The sequence below is a fragment of the Aethalodelphis obliquidens genome, unplaced genomic scaffold, assembly GCF_003676395.1.
Source record: "Aethalodelphis obliquidens isolate GAN/ISIS:26980383/991018 unplaced genomic scaffold, ASM367639v1 scaffold31, whole genome shotgun sequence".
Classification (NCBI taxonomy): Eukaryota; Metazoa; Chordata; class Mammalia; order Artiodactyla; family Delphinidae; genus Aethalodelphis; species Aethalodelphis obliquidens.
The window spans coordinates 4066629-4087001 of NW_020837975.1; the positions used below are offsets into that span (position 1 = coordinate 4066629).

Consider the following 20373-nt stretch of genomic DNA (forward strand, 5'->3'; position numbering starts at 1 on the left):
ACAATTATTGAACATTCATTGAATTCTTACTGAATATATTTTCAACATATCCTCATATCAATATGTGATACGTATTACCTGTGCACATAGAATTAATGATAAATAAGCAATCACTACAATCCTATATGTGCTTATCCCTGATAAGTAAGGTGGATATCAAAAAAAGAAAATACCCATATTGGTTTGACATCTAAGTTTAAAGAACCCTAAAAATCTCATTTTTATTAAAAGTACATGCATTAACACACATGCACAACTTACTTAGAGAGGAATTTTGTATATGTTCTAGTAAGTCAACATATCCTCCACAGTATTGATTTCATAGTCTTGTCTTCTAGAGTTTAATATTCTTCTTATTTTTACTCCTAAAATTGTCTTCTTTCTCAGACAGATGTTTTTCTCCACTACAATCTTTAGAGCACACAGCAGGGTGTGTGTGCTACCAGGAGGTCTAAAAGACCAATTTGATGTGTCATTTTTAACTTCTCTGGGGCCCAGGTGGCTCACATCTAGCTCATCAGCTTCAGTTTCTAACTTCCTTTCAAGTTTGTCCTGCAAAACAAGCCAGTTACATAAAAAGTGATAGAATCTGAGCAGCCTGACTGGAGGAATAGCAAACAGTCTTTCCCTTTGAAGTGCCGCAGCATTCAAAGTGCCATGCAGCATTTGCAGAGCCAATTTCAAAGGAGCTGGAGAGTGACCTCGGCACTTCCCAGGCACCTGAGTGGCTTTGAACTTCTATTTGTTTTGAAGAAAATGTCGTATAAGCTTCCCACAAAAAAAATATACCTTTAAAGCTTACATACCTGTGAATCCCTGATGTCTGCATCAGACAATTAAATTGAGTGAGTGGAGAAAGGTAGATTTGGTAGGTCATTTATTTTTAAACTGCAGAGATGGATACCATCGCTGTGATAACAGTCTGGAGTTTTAGACGGGAAAGAAAGCTCATTCTGCAACCAGTATATTTATAAATAGTTAGAAAAATATGTAATTGGCTGGTAAATGCATATTATGATAATGAACACCAACATAGAGAAAAATTGATCAAGCAAAATTACACTTGCAGGCTAAGATAGATTGTTTTAATAAAGAGATTATTATAGATAATTGGGGAAACATGATCGTCTTAGATTCCTCATTTCATGCTTAGAGTCTAAGCTAATTGAAAACCCAGAAATGCCATTGAAAGTTTAAATTATATGTGTTGAAACTATCTTTGAAGTTTCTCTACACTTGATAAGCAATATATTTAATATATTTTAAGACATATGTCTAGACAGTAGCTACATGAAATTTGTTCACTTAAGCATTCCCTAAATTAGAAAACAGCATTTTAAAGATTGACAACCGTTAAAATTTCGTGTCTCTACTCAACGGATGAATAGGCATAATCTGCATACATTATTGTATGTATATCAAACCAACAAATAAGGAGTAAATATGGATCTTTCTTTAGTCTTTGAAATCAGAGATTAAAGAAAAATGTCAGGTATTAGATAGATAAAGCTTAACTTCTCTTAGGTGAGTTAAGGTCCATTGTTGAGTGAACATGTTAATATAATTACCTAAAAATTACAAACATTTTCTCCTTCTTGTTATACCTCTCAAGGATTCAATGGAAAATTAAGTTAAATATAATTTTCCAAATATTCAATTTGGAGAGTCTTTTCCAAGTTCATGTATCCATAAAAGTTTATCTGAATCTGTAATATATTTTATTATCTTCTCCCTAATAAGTGTTTTCAATAAATGTTCCTATTAATAAACACACATATGTATATACTTTCCAAATCTCATAATAGGCCAGATACCATAATTAGCTTGAATATAAGGAAGGGCTCCACTATTATTATTATTTTTCAGACCACCAAAGAATAATTTGGCAGTACAATCCAAGAGGAGGGAGATTATAAATCCCCGGCATCCAAAACAATGTTTGACAAACAGTACATGCTCATTAAAAGTTGGATGAATTACTAGTAAAACATATCTTGGATTGAGTGGGAAAAGACAGTTAATTTCTTCCAATAGGATCTATCCTGTGAAACTATGCATTTACAAACCAAGCAATCAAGAATGTATGGTTATAATTCTGGAAGAATTTTAAACTTTCAGAAGTGTGAATGGATGTGATTGATGCAAACAGTAAGCATACACAAAAACATAATTTAAACATCATTAAAATAAATATTAACACATTTTATTTGTTTTTGAGTGTCAAGTGTGTCTGCCAAGAACTGAATGGTTTGTGGTCTTTTTTTGAACAAGCCATAGGCAATGATCAACATAATGAGTTGCAGAAGTAATGTATCCATAAAATATTACATATCTGTGGTCTTATTTCCAGTAAGACGGAGTTCTCAGTTATTTTGCACCATGAGCGAGACAGCATTTGCAAGACTTTCCCAAAAGTTATTTGATAGATATGAATCAAGTGACCACATAGTTTACTGACTCTTTCCACATTGTAATATTGGTTGTAGGACCATAATGATATCTCTGTTTACTTTTATAACCAAATCATTGATTTAACTTAGGATAAAGATAAGAAATCAGTTTATGAGTTAATAGCAAATAAAAGATATTTCACAACAAATTTTTTAAAAATGGGACTAAATGGACTTTCAAAAGGTTTGAACTTTAGAGAGCTAACCCTGTAAAATATATTTGTCTATGGTGATTTTAAGTTGTGACTATCACATATATGTCCAAGCTTTAAAATTTTAAGTTAAACCTAGATTTATAAATAACTTATATTAACAAAGCTTATGCTAATGTAAAAATCATTAAAATAAACTAAATGTCTAATGAGCAGAATAATAAGAACCTGCTTTTAATTTTTCATATTCTTCTTAAGAACATGAAGTTACTGATAATTTCATTTAATATACGAAAAACTAATGTCACAGATTTTATTGCTTGATTTTGTGGATGATCAACTCAATTCAGCATCACTTAGCTTTTAAAATCATTTTAAGTAATTTTATGCTAATATAAAATCACTTTCAAATAGCTTTGCTAAATGACTTCTGAAGACTGAGTTTAGATTTTTAGGTATTTGACAATAATTTCTTTTTTTTAAGGAAAATATCCCTTCTATAGTTAAGTAATAAAATGTGAGAGGTTGGGATGCCTTTTATATATTTATATCTGTTGCTCAAAGTTAATTAGAAAATGATGCAGCTATTTACTTAATCATGATGACTAACAGGATTCCCTAGTTCTGCAATCCTTTTGCTCATGGGAGTTAATGCAACTTGATCATTCAGGGCAACACTAAAAAAAGGACAAGTTTATAAAATCAGTCCACAGACTTATAAATGAAATTAATTACCCAAATACTTTAGAGAAAATACTACTGACACATATTGAATAATAGGTGGGAATTTTAATCTAATTACCATCTCCGTAAACTTAAAGAATCCCAGCTTGTGAGTTGGAAGCTTCTGAAAGCAGCTCTTTTGCACCTTTCCTGTTTGCCCATTTCTGTTCCCCTCTAACCTTAAAAGAATCTAATTATAGGAATGAGATCACTAGGCAATTGAAACTAACTCCTGACTTATGCTCTCCTGAACACACACGGTGCCTTGTCTAACCTGTGGATTCTTTACCTAGATTAAAAGAAGTAAGAATGAAGAATTAAATAGTTAAAGAATGACTAGCTCTCTACCCCCAACAGCCCCCTTAGCAATCCTGCAGGCAGCCCACATGGGCAAGATAAAGAAGAGAGAGTCAGCCAGCCTACACTCAATGGAGAATGATGCAGAATCCAAACTCCTGCCTAGATGATACACTGAGATTCTTCTCCCTTTTTTCCCTTCAAAAACTGTCAGGGCTGAGCAGAATCTTTGGAGGTGGTCTCAGGACATGAGTCCACCTTCTCCCCAGATTGCCAGCTTTTCTGATTAACACACCTTTCCTTTCTACTGACACTTGCCTCTTGAGTATTGACTTCTGAGTGACGAGCAGCCAAACCCGGGTTTGGTAACACTTATATTTAAATGTGCTTCATAATATTGAGCAAATAATTTAATTTATGGTTCAGTTTCATCATGATTAACTAAGCATTCTGATCAAGAGATCTTTAGGCTCTTTTCCAAATATAACTCATTGCATAGGAATTAGATAATAATAAGAGATATGTCATATTTGGCTCCCAGCCCACCTTTTCCCAAACACAGTTCTTTAGACTGCATTCCAGAAGCTACAAGTTTGGACTCTCTTCCTTTCTTCTTCAAGGAATGGTGCCCATTGTGTGAGTTTTCCTGCTTCCTAGGACACCCTTTTCCCTCTTCCTTGTCTGGAAAAGCCCTGCTCATTTTTTTTTTTTGATAGATTATCATCATTTAATTGGTCAAATTATTAAATTGTACATTGAAAGAGAATCACACTCATGCTAGTGAATCTCCACATTTTTAAAGTCTTTCTTAAACTGAAAATAAGTGAGATACTTAAACATTAAGGCATAGTCAAATCAAAAGGCAAAACAAGTTCATTCTGAGAGAACAGAGTTCAAACCCTGAGCAAATGAACTGCCCCTTGAGCTTCCTCCCTGCTCATCTTTAATGCTTTGCTGAAATGTTAGCAGGTCCTTATAAACTTTTGTTCACATGGCCAGGACTGAGTCTGTCCTCTCACTTGTGCTCCTAGCACTTTGTATATAAGTATATTAAAATACTAATCACACTATAAACCTTTATTTATTTGCATTTCAGCCTCGTTATATACAACGGGTTCCCTTGGGCAGAGTCTATTTCTCTTCAGGTTGGCACAATTTCTGGCATATCCTAAATACTCAAGATGTTGTTTGAACATTAAATAAATGGGACCGAAGACACTTAAGAAATATTTCTATCATTCTGGAACTTTCTACTCATTTTGGTTTTGTCTTCATTGTTAATGGGGAAACTTGGGAAAAACTGAAGAAGATACAGAAAGAAATACAGCAAAAGAATTGCAATTGAAAGAAAGGATAAATCTCAATTTTTAAAAGGAGTATTTAATATTTACAGTAATAGATAAAGCAAATTTTGAAATTTTAATTATTATAGGTCTTTGGATAACATATGGAATAATCTTAGTGTCTTTTGAGTTTTATCTTGCTGCAGTGGAAACATATGCCTAATTTTTCAGTTCCTGATTTTCCTCTTTTCAGTGTTCCAATAAAAGAATCAAGGTAGGAATTAACATGAATTCAGAGATTCATATGCTTGAAAATACCAGGTCCATGAACAATCCTTGGCGTGCACTGCCTCTGTTGATACATCTTTCCAGTAAACAAATGCTTTCCTAATGTTTACAGTTTAAATATGAGCCATTGTAATATATTTACCCAGAAGAGAACAGATTGTTTCCTTTAAATTCTGTGTGATAATTTTGTAACTAGTGTTGAAATGCAGGATTATTTTATTTTCTTTCATCCTTTGCTGTGTCCAGATTTGTGCCACCACTAGGCATTGATAAAGGTGTTTCCACTATTACAGGAAAACCTCAAAGACTGTTGCTGAGAGTTTTGAACCAAAGGAGCATAAGGCCTCCTAACTAGATTGTTTAAATTTAACCACTGAACATATCAGATGGGAAACCAAAAAAGATTCATAATTTCATAATTAGTGTAATTCTTAAGTCAGAAAATAATTATGCTAGTGATAAAATGTATCAGTTTACTATATTATGAATAGAGAAAACGTGTGTAGCTAATCTGACTCAGAGAACAGCATAGGTCCACGGGCAAGACATCCATGTTCCCAGGCCAGACATGGTTTTAAAATGAAAAATCCAGTTGTATTTGAAGCCCATTAGGGAACCTGACACCTGAGACAATACTATGTTCTACCATGTTATAAAATAAACGATATTAACAAATGCCAATAAAATACACGAGGCCAGCTTTACAAGGGCTATGCAAATTAGATTTTCAATTTGCAGCTGTCATATAAATGCAAGGGCCACAATGGACTTACCGCCCCAGTGCTCATCACAGACTGTAAAGAGAGTGGTTTTATTGGCTAAGCCAGGGAGCATGGTGCTGCACTCCATGACGATGGCCTGAGGGATCATTATGATGCAGGACACGATCCAGATGATGACGATGCTGTTCCGGGCCCGCTTGGCTGTGCTCTTAAACATCAAAGGGTGACAGATCGCATACCACCGATCCAAGGCAATGCAGCTCAGTGTGAGGACAGACACAGACACTGACACGGTCTAGAGAGGAAAAGAAGGTAGTACAAGGGAAGCACCGCGTGTTACATGGACCACTCTCAGTACTTTTATCCTGTCAGAAACATAGGCACACAGATAACCAGATTCAAAGTTGTCAAAAAACATTTCACACAAGGGCTTTCTATTAAAAAAAGAAAAAACTCTGCCAAAAAAATAATATTAGAAATGTATCAGGGAAAAGAATACCTTTTTTCCGTTAAACATAAAAATGTACTATACAAGCCTTGCAATCTTTTTTTATGCTAAATGTTTTAATCTATAATATGGCATTCTTTAAATAATGACAATCATGATTTTGTCTTGAAATTTTTCTATTGATAGGGGAAATCTTATCTTGGAATGAAAGAATAGTAAAATATATATGTTTAGTCTGAAATGGAAAATTCTCTGTCACTTATAGAGAATAATACAATGACATGTATTTCGTTTAAATTATCATACAAGAATCTGGTTGAAATTGCATTTAATTAGTATTTTTGAATTATAGGTATCTCATTTCCTATTTTTAAATAATCAAGGTTATTTGTACATTAGTTCATTTCCAACATGTTACACCCAAAGAAAGGCATGAGTCACGATAAAAAATAATTCTTTATATGAATCTCCTTACCATAGTTTGCTCATTGCTGGCATAAGCAACCTGCCTCTAAAATTCAAATAGGTTCACCCAATCCAGATTTCTATATAATAGCACCACAAACAATACTTTAACTTGGAACTTTAAGAAAATAGTAAAGAAACATGTCAAGCATGCTTATCCCCACATGATCAGTTTATGTAATTATATTTAGTGTATTCTATACTGGATGATTGGACCATTGGTTCTGACAAAATCAATTATCTCAAAACTCTCTCTTTAAAAACAAGCCTCTTGCTCTTTTCTGATATATCTTTTACAGATTTCTATTTATTTTCTTCTCAACATTTACAGTACAATTATTTTGTTTAATTCATTAATTTACTGTTTATCTTCTCTATTGGAACAAAGACCAATGGCAGGAGGGACTGTTGTGTTCACAAAACAGTACCTGACACAGTGCTTGACGTGCTTAATAAATATTTTTTTGAATTAAGGAATAGTCATAAGCCTCAATCTAAGGTAATATATATGGCACAGTCATCTTTCTATATTTTTCTGTCCTAGTTGTACTGATCCCATAAAATGTGAATGAGCAGGTCTCTCTGCTTCTTACATCAGGACCTTCCTTGTCGATGCACTGACTGTAGGTACAGATGAGAGAGAAGGATCTAAGGGCTGGTCCAGCCCAGCAGGAAAGGCTCTGGGTTAAGGATTAGGACCACATATCCATTCTCATCTCCTCCCAGCTAGCTGCACAATATGGGTCCCCTACTTAAGAGCTGTAGGTAAAATGTGGATGGGTTATTGTTTGTTCATTTATTTTTCTATTAAATGAGTAAAATGATGGGATGAGATGCTTGCCAACTCTGATTCTTTTGATTCTCTTTGGAAAAGGCAGCAGAGTGTGGTTGGAGTCAATTCCACTACCAGGTTTCCTGGGTATGTACCCCACTGCACTTGCCAAATGCATGATCTTGGGTAAGTCACTTAACCTCTCTATGCCTCAGTTTTCTCATCTGTGTGAGAATGCCTGATAATCGTAGCTGTCCATGGAATTGTAGGAACCGTCAGTTGAGATGGGAAACACCTAGTCCAGGGCTGGTATATAAATGCTGTGCAAGTGTTTGTTATTCCTTATTATGATTATGACACGATGATGGTCATTATACTATTAGTATTCTCTTCTATTCCTGAGCTTGGAGTTCTAGCTTTTAATAGGAACAGACTGCTTTTTGGTGAAGTGCAGTCATAGAAATTACAAATAAAGGTGTAAACTATGCTAAATTCTTGGAGGCTAATTTCATTTTAGGTGTAATCCTAAAGGGATGAACTCTACCAGAGAAGGCTTGGTTGATGGCACCTGGCAATTCCTTGGTGCTGCCTCAGAGAGCATTCACACCTCTTTCTCAATTGTCCTCTTCTCCTCCAACTTCCATTTCTTCCCTGAGAACGTGTCAAGCACCCAGTGTCCTTCCATACCCTTGCCAACCTGGGAAAAAGACAGTGGTCTTCTAGCTCTGCACAGTTGCTGTTTCATAGTTGCTGAGCCAGGGCTATATTTATGCTCTCTAGCAATTAGAAATGTAAAATGCTCATCAAGACCTAGTGTTTTATTTTTCATGAATTCTAATCAACATGGGTGAATGGGATAGAAGTAGTGTGGTTCAAATTCTGAAGTCATTTTTATTAGTTCCCTCTACTGTTAGATAGTAATAATCAATTCAAAACAGTGCACTTGAGAGATGGCTGTCCAGTGTCAACAGTAAGCCAAGGTGCAGCGCCTTCTCATGAGAGAGCATGCTGGTTCGGTTAACCTAGCAGTAGAATCCATTGCATGGACCATTGACCATCAGTGATTTAATAGTTACTGTTTGAGTGCTACGTCTGCTGGTGTATAATATACTCTAGTATACAATTAGCATCGAATTTACATGATTTTCTTGAAGGGGATATATCATAAGTGATATATGATAAGGCACCTTATCATAAGTGATTATAAATGAGAGTTTTGTTGTTGCTTTTCACTTGTAGGAGTGCACTTAAAGGTACCTTTTTCATTGAGATTTTAATATTAGCTCAAGTCAACTTGATAATAAATCATTTGAGAAATGAATGTAGTGCGAACCATGAACATTGTGAGTGAAGTGAGATGATGTGAACTTTCTTTTGCTGTCGGTGCTTTATATTGCACCCATCCTATGAGTACCCTGTGTTCAGGGCAACATGGGAAGCTTTCTTTGGTAGAGGACTCAGTTTCACGCTAGCATATAAATGTGACAAAAGGGACTCAGAGATCCATGACAAGTAGAAATGGAAATGTTGCCAAATCACAAGTTTGGATGACAGGCATTAATGGATTAGAAGGTGGAGAAGTGTGACTGAGAGTGAGGGAGCCTGTCCCATCACCCGACACCCAAAACTCAGTTGGCTTTGGTTCTACTTTTGCTGGCATTTCCTGTGCAGAACCTCTTCTGCAGTTACAAAAAAAATGTCATTCTGAAAAAGCAGTCAACTGCTCCTGTATGTGTGAGAAGAAAAGTGAAATATTTTATATTTTTTCTAGAAATTCATGATAATTATTCAGCAAATAGCCCAATAAATGTTACTGGTAGTAGACCTATGGAGTGATTAAAGATATAAAAGGGATATTTTAATTAGTTAGCTAAGTTTTATTATATTTGTAAGATTTTTAAGATTGATGAGAGTTTGCTGAAGTCTTACAGCATACCACTCATAAATTTAAAGGTTGCATTGAATTGTATTTAGAAGAAAAAGAACATATAAATAATAGGAAATTAGTAAATGTCCAAAGAATCTTAAATGCAACCAAATAACCTTAAAATTTGGCTGGGTGTTTTGTATATGTTTTTAAATACTCAGTAGGACATAAGTATCATATGAGGGACCATTGGTTTCAGAACATCACCATTAAGGGAAAAAAAACTACTCAGATGATTGGCTTATTGCACATTGGCCCTATTCCTTCTACTTGGGAAAATTCTATGGAAAATGGACAATAAATATTGAGAGAATTTGGAGATGTGAGTTATACCAGTGCCTCAATATTTTTGTGCATTTACAACTTTCCATCAAGAAGTAATGTTGAATGAGGTAATGAATGGGTCAGATCTTGTGGTTATCAATAGTATTGTCCTTGATCTATGGTGAAGAGGATCAACTGTTGATCTTCTGTTGTTTAGTCAAGTTGACTAAACTGGACACTTTATAGAGAAGCAGATAGAAGCTATCAAGAGATGAAGATGTTCTTTCAACTGTAAGACTTGTTAAGTTGTGCTGCTGGAAAGAATACTGTCATAATGAACATTAGGAGAGACCCATGCCCTGCCTCATTCATGGTTGCACATTGCTTTCAATATGTCCTTGCATCCACGTAAGAGAATCTGGAATACCTAGTCTATAAGAAGGTATTGCTGTGCATTAGAGCAGGGCTGCACCTATTACAGGGTGATGCATCCCTCTCCATCACCCCACTCTCCATCAGGGAAACTTCTGGTTTGCAGAGAGAACAACTCAGCCAATAAAAGATTCTGGGCAACTTAAGCCATCTTAAAACTTAAAAAGATCCCCCAAATTTCCCCCTGGGTGGTTACTGGAACCAAGAGAAATTTAAAAAACTTTCTGGAAGCACCACAGAAATGGTGACATATTAGAATTCTCTGCTATTTATGATTTTCCCAGTGTCTCCACGTAATCATAAGACCCATTGCTTAGTGATTTTTTTCTATGGTGATATTTTTCCCTTTTGCTCAATGTACTCTTTCTCTCAAAAATTTTTGCTATGGTTTATTTTTGTAACCCACTCATGATTTTCAGACGACTGACAAAACTAGCCTTGCAGTTAAACTTAATGCTTGCAATGAGGCTTATAACTTTCATGGCATTTCCCACTTAGTAGTCTATCAGTGAGGTTTGGCCTAAAAATGTATTATTTCTTTTTATAATGAGTCATTGTAGAACTATTGAGGTAAAGGTCTCTTTGTAACATTTCAGATCCAAAAGCCTAATTTATATAATTTCTAATAATGAGCTATTTGTGGTCTCTCTCATCTTTTGTTTTTCCCAAGACTTCAGTTTTGGAGTACTTTTAAGACCACAGCAAAACTGAGGAGAAGGTACAAAGATTTCCCTATACCCCCTGTTCCCACATAGCCTCCCGCATGATCAACATCCCCCACCATAGTGGTACATTTGATATAATTGGTGAACTTACATTGGCACACCATAATCAGTACACTCTTGATGTTGTACATTTGGACAAATGTATAAGGACATGTATCCAACATTATAATATCCTACGTTATACTGCATTATAAATCCTCTGTGCTCTGCCTGTTCATCCCTTCCAACCCCTGACAACCACTCATATTTTTTACTATCTCCATAGTTTTGTCTTTTTTCCTAATGTCATGTTATTGGAATTATGCAGTACATAGCCTTCTCAGATTGGCTTCTTTCACTTAGTAATAAGTATTTAATGTTCCTCCATGTCTTTTTTTTTTGTGGTATGTGGGCCTCTCACTGTTGTGGCCTCTCCTGTTGCGGAGCACAGGCTCCAGATGAGCAGGCTCAACGGCCATGGCTCACGGGCCCAGTCGCTCCGTGGCATGTGGGATCTTCCCGGACCGGGGCACGAACCCATGTCCCTTGCATCAGCAGGCAGACTCTCAACAACTGCGCCACCAGGGAAGCCGCCTCCATGTCTTTTTATTGCTTGATAACTCATTTCTTTTAATCACTGAATAATATTCTATTACCGGGTTGTACCCCAGTTTATTTACCCATTCATCTACTGAAGGACATCTTGGTTACTTCCAACTTTTAGTAATGATAGATAAAGCTGCTGTAAACATTTGCATGCAAGTTGTTGTGTGGATGTAAATTTTCAGGAATGCAATTGCTGGATCATATGTTGGGACTATGTTTAAATTTGTAAAAAAAAAATCAGTTTTCCAAAGTGGCTGTAACATTTTGCAGCATTCCTACAGCAATGAATGAGCATTCCTGTTGCTCCACATCCTTGCTAGCTTTTGGTATTATCAGTGTTCCATAGTTTGGCCATTCTAATAGGTGTGCAGTGATATCTCATTATTTTAATTTGCATTTCGCTTATGATATGTGATGAGGGACATATTTTCCTATGTTTCTTTGCTACTTGTATATCTTCTTTGGTGAGGTGTCTGTTAAGGTCTTTGGCCCATATTTTAATTGGGTTGTTTGCTTCCATACTGTTGAACTTTAACAACTCTGTATATTTTAGATAAAAGTTCCTTATCATCATGTCTTTTGCAAATATTTTCTCCCAGTCTGTGCCTTGTCTTTGTATTCTCTTTACATTGACTTTTGCAAAGCAGCCATTTTCAATTTTAATGAATTCAGCTTATCAGTGATTTATTTCAATCATCAGACTTTTGGTGTTATATATAAAAAGTCATCAAAACACCAAAGGTCATCTAGGTTTTCTTCTATGGTATCTTCTGGGAGTTTCATAGTTTTGCATTTTACATTTAGGTCTATGATCCATTTTGAGTCCATTTTCTGAAGAGCGTAAGGTCTGTATCTAGATTCAGTTGTTCTAACTTCCCCAACTTGTCATTATAGGGAGCATATTGTCATTTCCTCCAAATCTTATGAAACCAACTGGGAGCCTGGATGGAATAAATATCGGGAGGTGGAGGGTGGTCAAGGGAACAAGTAGGGAGTGGCCACCATTTCACTCACTGTCCAATTGCTAAAGAAAATCCATGTCTTTTAGAACTGTGGCCCTGGACACCAGCTTGGGAAAATTTTTAAAGATTTTAGAGCTATCAGAATATCAATCAGAAAATTATTCTCTGGAAGTGTTTGTTCTTAATTTCTTGTAGAGAAACTAGTTATAGGAAAGCTGTTTTCAGAACTGAAAAATAAAACATCTAATTCTGATGACCATGACTGATGTTTACTGAGAACGTACTATGTTTTTATAAGATCATTGTCTTCCAGAGAGCAATCCCTATGCCAAGTGGTTCATATAAATTATCTAAGTAAGCTAATCCAACCACCATAAGAGATAGTTATAATTAAAATTATTAATCTTTTAAAATAAGTGAATCTCAAAGAGCGTACATATTTGGCTCAATAGCATACAATAGGTGAATGGCAGAATAGAGATTGCAAAGATTCTCTACCAGATTCCTGGTAGTTTAATTCAAAACCTGCACTATAACCTGTTCCCTGTACTGCTTTGATCATATAGCTTTTGATTTCTCAGTAGTAAATGAGACAACTTATAAAAACAGATAGTCCTCAATTACTTGGACTGGGAAAGGCTGAATCATTAATTTGGTCAAGTTCCTTATTTTATAATCAGAAAATTAGAGACCAAAAAGGTAAAAGGTTTGTGCAGCATTTATTGATGACTTGAGAATTCTAACACTTTATTTTTACCCAGAACTTACCTTGTTTACCTGGTATTACTTTCCTTAAGTTTACCAGTTCCTTAAGCAAGTATATTTCTCTCTTAGCTCACTAGGTAATTTACCAAAGGGTCATGAATATAATTGAAAATGACTATACTTTTTCAGTAGTTTCTGTGTTTGAACCCCAAAAGTGTGAAAAATAATTACCTGTAAATAAGGAATCACTTTACAGAGGGATTGTCCAAAGAACCAGGTCTCAGTGATGTCCACTACTAAAGTGGCTGGAAGGCAGGTGATGGTCACGAGCACGTCAGCCAGAGAAAGGTTGACGATGAAGTAATTGGTCACCGTCCTCATGTGGTGGTTCTTCCACACGGCCACACAAACTAATTTGGAAAGAAAAAAGGAATAGTAACTGTTATGGACTGAATGTCTGTGCTCCGCAGAAATTCATATATTAAGATCCTGACTGCGCCCCCCTCAAAGAAGATGTGGTACATATATACAATGGAATATTACTCAGCCATAAAAAATACTGAAATAATGCCATTTCCAACAACATGGATGCAACTAGAGATTATCATATTAAGTGAAGTAAGTCAGAAAGAGAAAGACAAATACCAACTGATATCAGTTATATGTGGAATCTAAAATATGACACAAATGAACCTATCTACAAAACAGAAACAGGCTCATAGACATAGGAACAGACTTGTGGTTGCCAAAGTGGGTGACATGGGAAGGAATAGACTGGGAGTTTGGGGTTAGCAGATGCAAAGTATTATATATAGAATGTATAAACAACAAGATCCTACTGTATAGCACAGGGAACTATATTCAATATCCTGTAATAAACCATAACGGAAAAGAATATAAAAAGAGAACGTATATACATGTATAACTTAATCACTTTGTTGTATTGCGGTAATTAACACAACATTGTAAATCAATTATACCTCAATAAAAAAGAAAGATCCTCCCCCACAATGTGATGGTATTAGGAGGTGAGTCTTTGGTAAATGATTTGGTCATGAGGGTAGAGCCCTCATGAAGGGCATTAGGTCCTTATAAAAGGAACTCCAGAGAGATCTTTTGCCCCCTTCCACCATGTGAGGATACAGCAAAAAAGCTGCTGTTTATGAACCAGGAAATGGACTCTGACCACTGAATCTGCCACAGTCATGATCTTGGACTTCTCAGGCTCCAGAACTGTGAGGAAAAAAACTTCTGTTTTTTATTAGCCACTCAGTTCATGGTACTCAGTTACAGCAGGCTAGACAGACTAAGACAGTGACTAAACAAAGAAAATAACTATTGATGAGGGAACACCATCAAGCTAATTGGTACCCCTGCAAATCCACAAATAAATATTGCCAAGGGAGATAATTTAAGGCTGTCCTGTGTTTTCACCAAAATGGTCAATATGTGTGAATGTTGAATATATGCTTAAAAATCAGTTCATTTACCTTGCAAGACATTTTTCAATGGATCATAAGGCTGTGTTTATTTTGACTTGATTTTGAATTTCATTTTCCAGGAGTTAAAGAGCAATCTTTGATTTATCGTTCTACTCCTTCGGTGGTCAGCAAATACTCAAGAAATATTTACTGAGTTGAGATGAATTAGGAGTTCGCTAGTTTTCAATGAACTGCAATGTTTGCCTCATCCATGACGTTGACCCCTACCTGCTCCCAAACTCTGCCTTTGGGACATTTAAGAGATGAAGAGGCTTAAAGACAAAGTCAACAAAAAAAGTCCTTACTATTGCCATATACTGAAGTGGATGGTTCGTATCCTTAGATCGTTTAACCTCAATGACAATCCCAAGGGAATTTATCATTACCAATGTTTTATATATTATGACGTCAGTGAGACACAGGAACTTGTTGAGGACAAATGGCTCATAAAACACAGAACCACAGTTACAACTGGGTTTATACACCAAGTGAAGAGCTGGTCTTTCCACCACACTGGCTACCTTCTTTTGTGAAAATGAAGGAGTTATATAAAAAAGCACATATAAATTCTAGAAACTCAATCTCTCTCCTTTCTATTACTCTTGATGGCCTCTTAACATCAGCTCAGATGAAACACACTTTCTCGGCCAAGCCTTCCTCCCTTTCCTTCAGTGTATCCCCCTGTGTAAAAGTTGAGCTATCTCATTCAGCTTCTCTTTATGGAAAGAATACATAGTTCTTTGATGCTCTGTCTGCCCTCTGAGATATTCAAAGGTTACATAATCACTGGTTCCAGAACTATACAGGTGTAAGCACTGCTACCCACATCTGTTGATGGGTTTGCTTCACTGAAAGGAACTGTGAATTTACCTGGGTATCATTACCCTGTCAAAGCTGTCGCTTATGCACCCAAATGATGCAGTGATTAGTAACCTTATGCAGTGAAGAAATAAAAGCACATTTTTTAAATTTAAGTCACTGAGTGAGGATTCCTTTTTGACAATTATGCGCCAGTTTATTATGACTTTCATATGCTGAAAAATGCTTTTACTAGCTTCTGAAGCTGAAATTACCCTCAGTCACCAACAGATGCCAATTTAATGAAATACCTGAATTTCTGAGGATTTAATTGTGAAAACTTCACATCTTCCTTTAACTCCAGCACACAAGTACCAAAAACTCAAGTGAGCTTTATTAGGGTAAATCATAGTCTTTATTATCTGAAAATTCTGCTGCTGAATCTTTTATTTCTCAGAAACGCTTGAAATGCTCACACACACACACACACACACACACACACACACACAAACCCATCTTAGCAGTCGACTAACACATTATCACGGCTTGTCATGAGAAAATTGACAAAAAACATCACACTTCTGATCCTTGGTCAATAAATGGTCCAAATGGTGCAATTTGGGATCTAGAAAAGAAAACAAGACTTAAAAAATGCAATCCATTCTAGTTTGACTCCCAATTCTTCCTATTTTGGAGGTGAGGAACGGCAATGCTGGGAGGACAGTGTTAATGCATGATGTCTAAGCAATGTGAGAACAAGTAGATTCTCAACCAACGCTTCTGTAGTATTTACTATGTGCCATATCCTGTTCTAAGCAATTTAAATTATTAATCTTCATAATAACACTATGAAATGATTATTGTTAATATCCCTGTCTAACATGTGGAAAACTGAGGCTCGGGAGGTTATGGAAACTACCTAAGGATGAATAGCTAGTAAATGCCGAGGTTAGATTTAATCTTATAAACTCTGCATGCCATTCTATTATATACCATCATCTATCATTGAAGCAGAAGGTGGAAGGCAGCTGCCAGCCTTTCTTTGGCAGGACTTTAACAGACATTCATAAAATTCTGGAATTGGAGATCATTCAGTCTAACTTGATGCATAAATCAACTCTGCAGTATTCCTGATTCATTCTACTTGCATATTTTTAATAGTAGGGAATTTATGACTTGCTTAAGCCCTCAACTACGTTTTGTGTTGACTTTAACTACCAGCAAGTTCTTGTTCATGTTGAGTTGATATCTGTTTCCCTTTCAGTTCCATTCATGGGTTCTTTATTCTTTCCTGGAACCCAAGGAATAAACTTATCTATTTTTTTCTGCATTGTACCTGTATTAGTTTCCCAGGGCTGCTTTAACAGAGTACCATAGGTTGGGTGTTTTAAAGCAACATAAACTTATTGTCCCACAGTTCTGGAGACCAGAAGTCCAAAATCAACGAGTCAGGAGGGCCAAGCTGCCTCTGAAACCTGTAGAGAAATTCTTCCTTACCTCTCTCACAGCTTCTGGTGGTTTGCTGTCTATCATGGCCTTCCCTAGGGTACAGCTCTGTATCTTCAGTCTCTCTCTCCATCATAACAAGGTGTTCTCCTGCCTCTCTGTATTCACATGGCATCTTCTTATAAGGACACCAGTCATATTAGATTAGTGGCCCAGTCTACTCCAGTATGACTCATTTTAACTCAACTAATCATATCTGCAATGACCTTATTTCCAAATAAGGTCACATTCTGATATTCAGAGGATTAGCACTTTCACATATTTTGGGAGAGACACAAGTCAACTCATAATAGTCTGTCCTGTGACCCCTAAAAATTTGTGTTCTTCCCACATGCAAAATACAATTCACTCCATCTCAATGGTCCCCAAATTCTTAACCCATTTCAGCATCAACTCTAAATCCCAAATCTCACCTACATATTATCTAAGTCAAGAATGGGTGAGATTTGGGGTACGGGTCTTCCCAGGGCAAAACTCCTCTTCATCTATGAACCAGTGAAACCTAGAAAACAAGTTATCTACTTCCAAAATGTCATCTTGGGGTAAGGATAGGGTGATATTCCCATTCTAAAATAGAGAAATTGGAAGAAAAAGCGAGTCACCAGTCTAAAGCAAGTTTTCAAGTCAGCAGGGCAAATTTCACTAAATTTTAAGGCTTAAGAAAAATTCTCTGTGGCTTGATGCTCTGTTCTTCTAGCTCAACCTATAACAGTAGCCATTGAGATATTTAAAGTCCACAGCTATTCCCCAAGCCTCTGCTTACCGAGGCTAAATATCTCCAGAACCCTCATGTGCAATGCAGGGTTTCATATCTCACATCACCCTGATCGCTGTATTCTGAGCACACTCCAGATAATCATTGATGTCTCTAAATGAGCTATCTGCAACTGCACACATGTTTCCAGCTGTGGTCTAACCAGGACAGAAAAGAACAGAGTGACTGCTTTCATTAATATTTCTCTATTAAGACAGCCTGAGATCTTGTTAGATTTCTTAATAGCCAAGTCACACTTTTTTTGGATCATACATGTATACAATTGCTAGAAATTCGTTCCCTCATGTAGATGTTTCTTTACCTCTAAATCTTAGGGAGAAAAAGAGAGGGAAAATTAATATTCTAAAAAAAACATTATTGGGATAATTGGAGAAGTTTGAATTTGGAATTTATGTTAAATAATATTACTGTGCCAATTACAATATCTTAAGTATAGTGTTTACATTATGTACATTCAAAATACTAAAGATTATGACTATGCCTCCTCCACAAGACTTTGTTTCTCTGGGTTAAACATTGGCAGACCCTTCCTGCATAATAGCAGGATTACCTCTTTCATGACCCTGGTCTCTTTATTGTGAAAATGCTGCAGATTACCAGCAGATATCTCTGAGCTAGCTATCCAGAACTGAGCACACATCTTCAGGTACATATCTCCTCAGTTTGAGTTGAATAAATATCCATTAGTTTATTCATTTCCCTATTCAAAATATTAAAGATATAAGGGAAACAACCTTCTCCTGGTAGCACATCAAATTTATGCAGTTAAATTCATCATCTTTTCTTATATTCTCTTCCTGGACTTTATATCTCCCTGAAATATAACATTCTTCCTTTTTCTCCCCAATACCTTATGTTTAAAATCCCTCAGATATCTCTTACCTCTATAATTGTCTTTCTATTCCTTTTGCAAATACCTGGTCAGATTGTGGTAATAATTAGCTAGGATGTTGCAATTACCTCCTAATAGTTGGTCCTGCACCCTGCCTCTCTTTACTCCTATCCATTTTATCCAGTGATACCATTCACTCCAGTTATATTAACTCTTTCATTTCAATAGGAGTCTCTCCTTTTCTTTGGAATTAAGTACACAATCCTCAGGTGGCCACCCAGTTCTCATTGAACTTTCCCTCTATGTCTTGCAATGCTGCTCATAAAATACTCAGAGCTGCAGGATAAGTTTGATATCTCACTTTATAGCCAACATTCCACACCAGGTGATTGCTAATGCCATTCCTCCTTTTTGAAATGGCCACACTCCATTTCAATCCTCTTTTCAACTAATTAAATCCTACCCCAAAACAAACGAACAAAAAAGCAAACCAATCAAACAAAAAAATTGGTTTCATGTAATGTCTCTTAATTAGCCTAACTCAATATGACTTCTTTCTTTTTTAAAACCATATTACACCATAAAAAAGAATGAAATAATGCCATTTGCAGCAATATAGATGGACCTAGAGATTATCATACTGTGAAGTAAGTCAGACGAAGACAAATATCATATTATATCACTTATATATGGAATCTAATACAAAATGATATAAATGAACTTATTTTAAAAAACAGAAACAGACTCACAGACTTAGAGAATGAACTAATGGTTACCAGCAGGGAAGGGTGACAGGGAGGGATAGATTGGGAGCTTGGGATTAACACATACACACTACTATATATAAAATAGTTAACAAGACCTACTGTATAGCACAGGGAACTCTACTCAATATTCTGTAATAACCTATACACACATACACACAAATATATAACTGATTCACTTTGCTGTACACCTGAAACTAACACAACATTTTAAATCAACTATACTCCAATAAAAAATTTTTTTAAAAGGAAAAAAATATTAAAACAAAGAAATAAAAACATATTACATGTTGTACCTTTCCTCGTCATGAATCACATTCTAAAATTATTATGAACTATTATGGGTATTTGTATTTTTTTTCTTATTCTTCTACTGGTTCAAAAGCTCTTTTTCATTTTGAGAAGGGCTTTTCCTTTCTCTTACTCTTCTTGGTTTCGAAAGCTTTTCTCCCAACACAAACACTGCCTAAAACTTTGCAATAAAAAATATTCATAACATTGATTTGTTCATCCACTTGTAGCATGTTGGTGCCTTTGGTATTGTACATTTACCCATGAGGTTCTTTAAAAGAAGAGAAAAACCCAGTGGCTGAATGGAGCATTTATTTTCCTCATTCCTTTTAAGGCCTGACATTTGACAGAGAACTTGGCTGCCTGCCAGTTATTTTCTTGGCTCTCAATTCCCCATATACTGCCTTCTGATGAGCCTTGGCAGGATGTGAGACATGAACTTGGTACTATTTTTGAAATCGGTTCTCTGAATGATCATGATCCACCAATGTTAAAGTTAGTTTGTGGTTAGTCTGCACTTACAACAGTCTGCCTGCATTAATCAAGAACAAGTGAGGAATGGTTGTGCACATGGGGGTGAAAGGTGATGCCAGAAGGCAGAGATGCAGATTGAATGAAAATCCACCTTGAACACAGATATTTTGAAAAAAAGACTTTTGAGATACAGAGGTGTCAAGAAGATAAAAGTCCATTTAGTCCTTCCTCTTTCACCCCTCATTTGGTTCA

General features: G+C 36.0%; 1 protein-coding gene across 2 annotated transcripts in view; it reads right to left on the reverse strand.

Moving 5' to 3' along the window:
• Nucleotides 1–20373, reverse strand: part of HCRTR2 (hypocretin receptor 2) — a 122248-nt gene that overhangs the window by 19634 nt on the left and 82241 nt on the right. For both annotated transcript variants that reach the window (XM_027126787.1, XM_027126788.1), the window contains exons 2-3: nt 13432–13610; nt 5967–6210 (exon numbers count right to left, since the gene is read on the reverse strand). In XM_027126787.1, coding sequence (XP_026982588.1) covers nt 5967–6210; nt 13432–13610 — 423 coding nt within the window. The remainder of the gene's footprint in view (nt 1–5966; nt 6211–13431; nt 13611–20373) is intronic.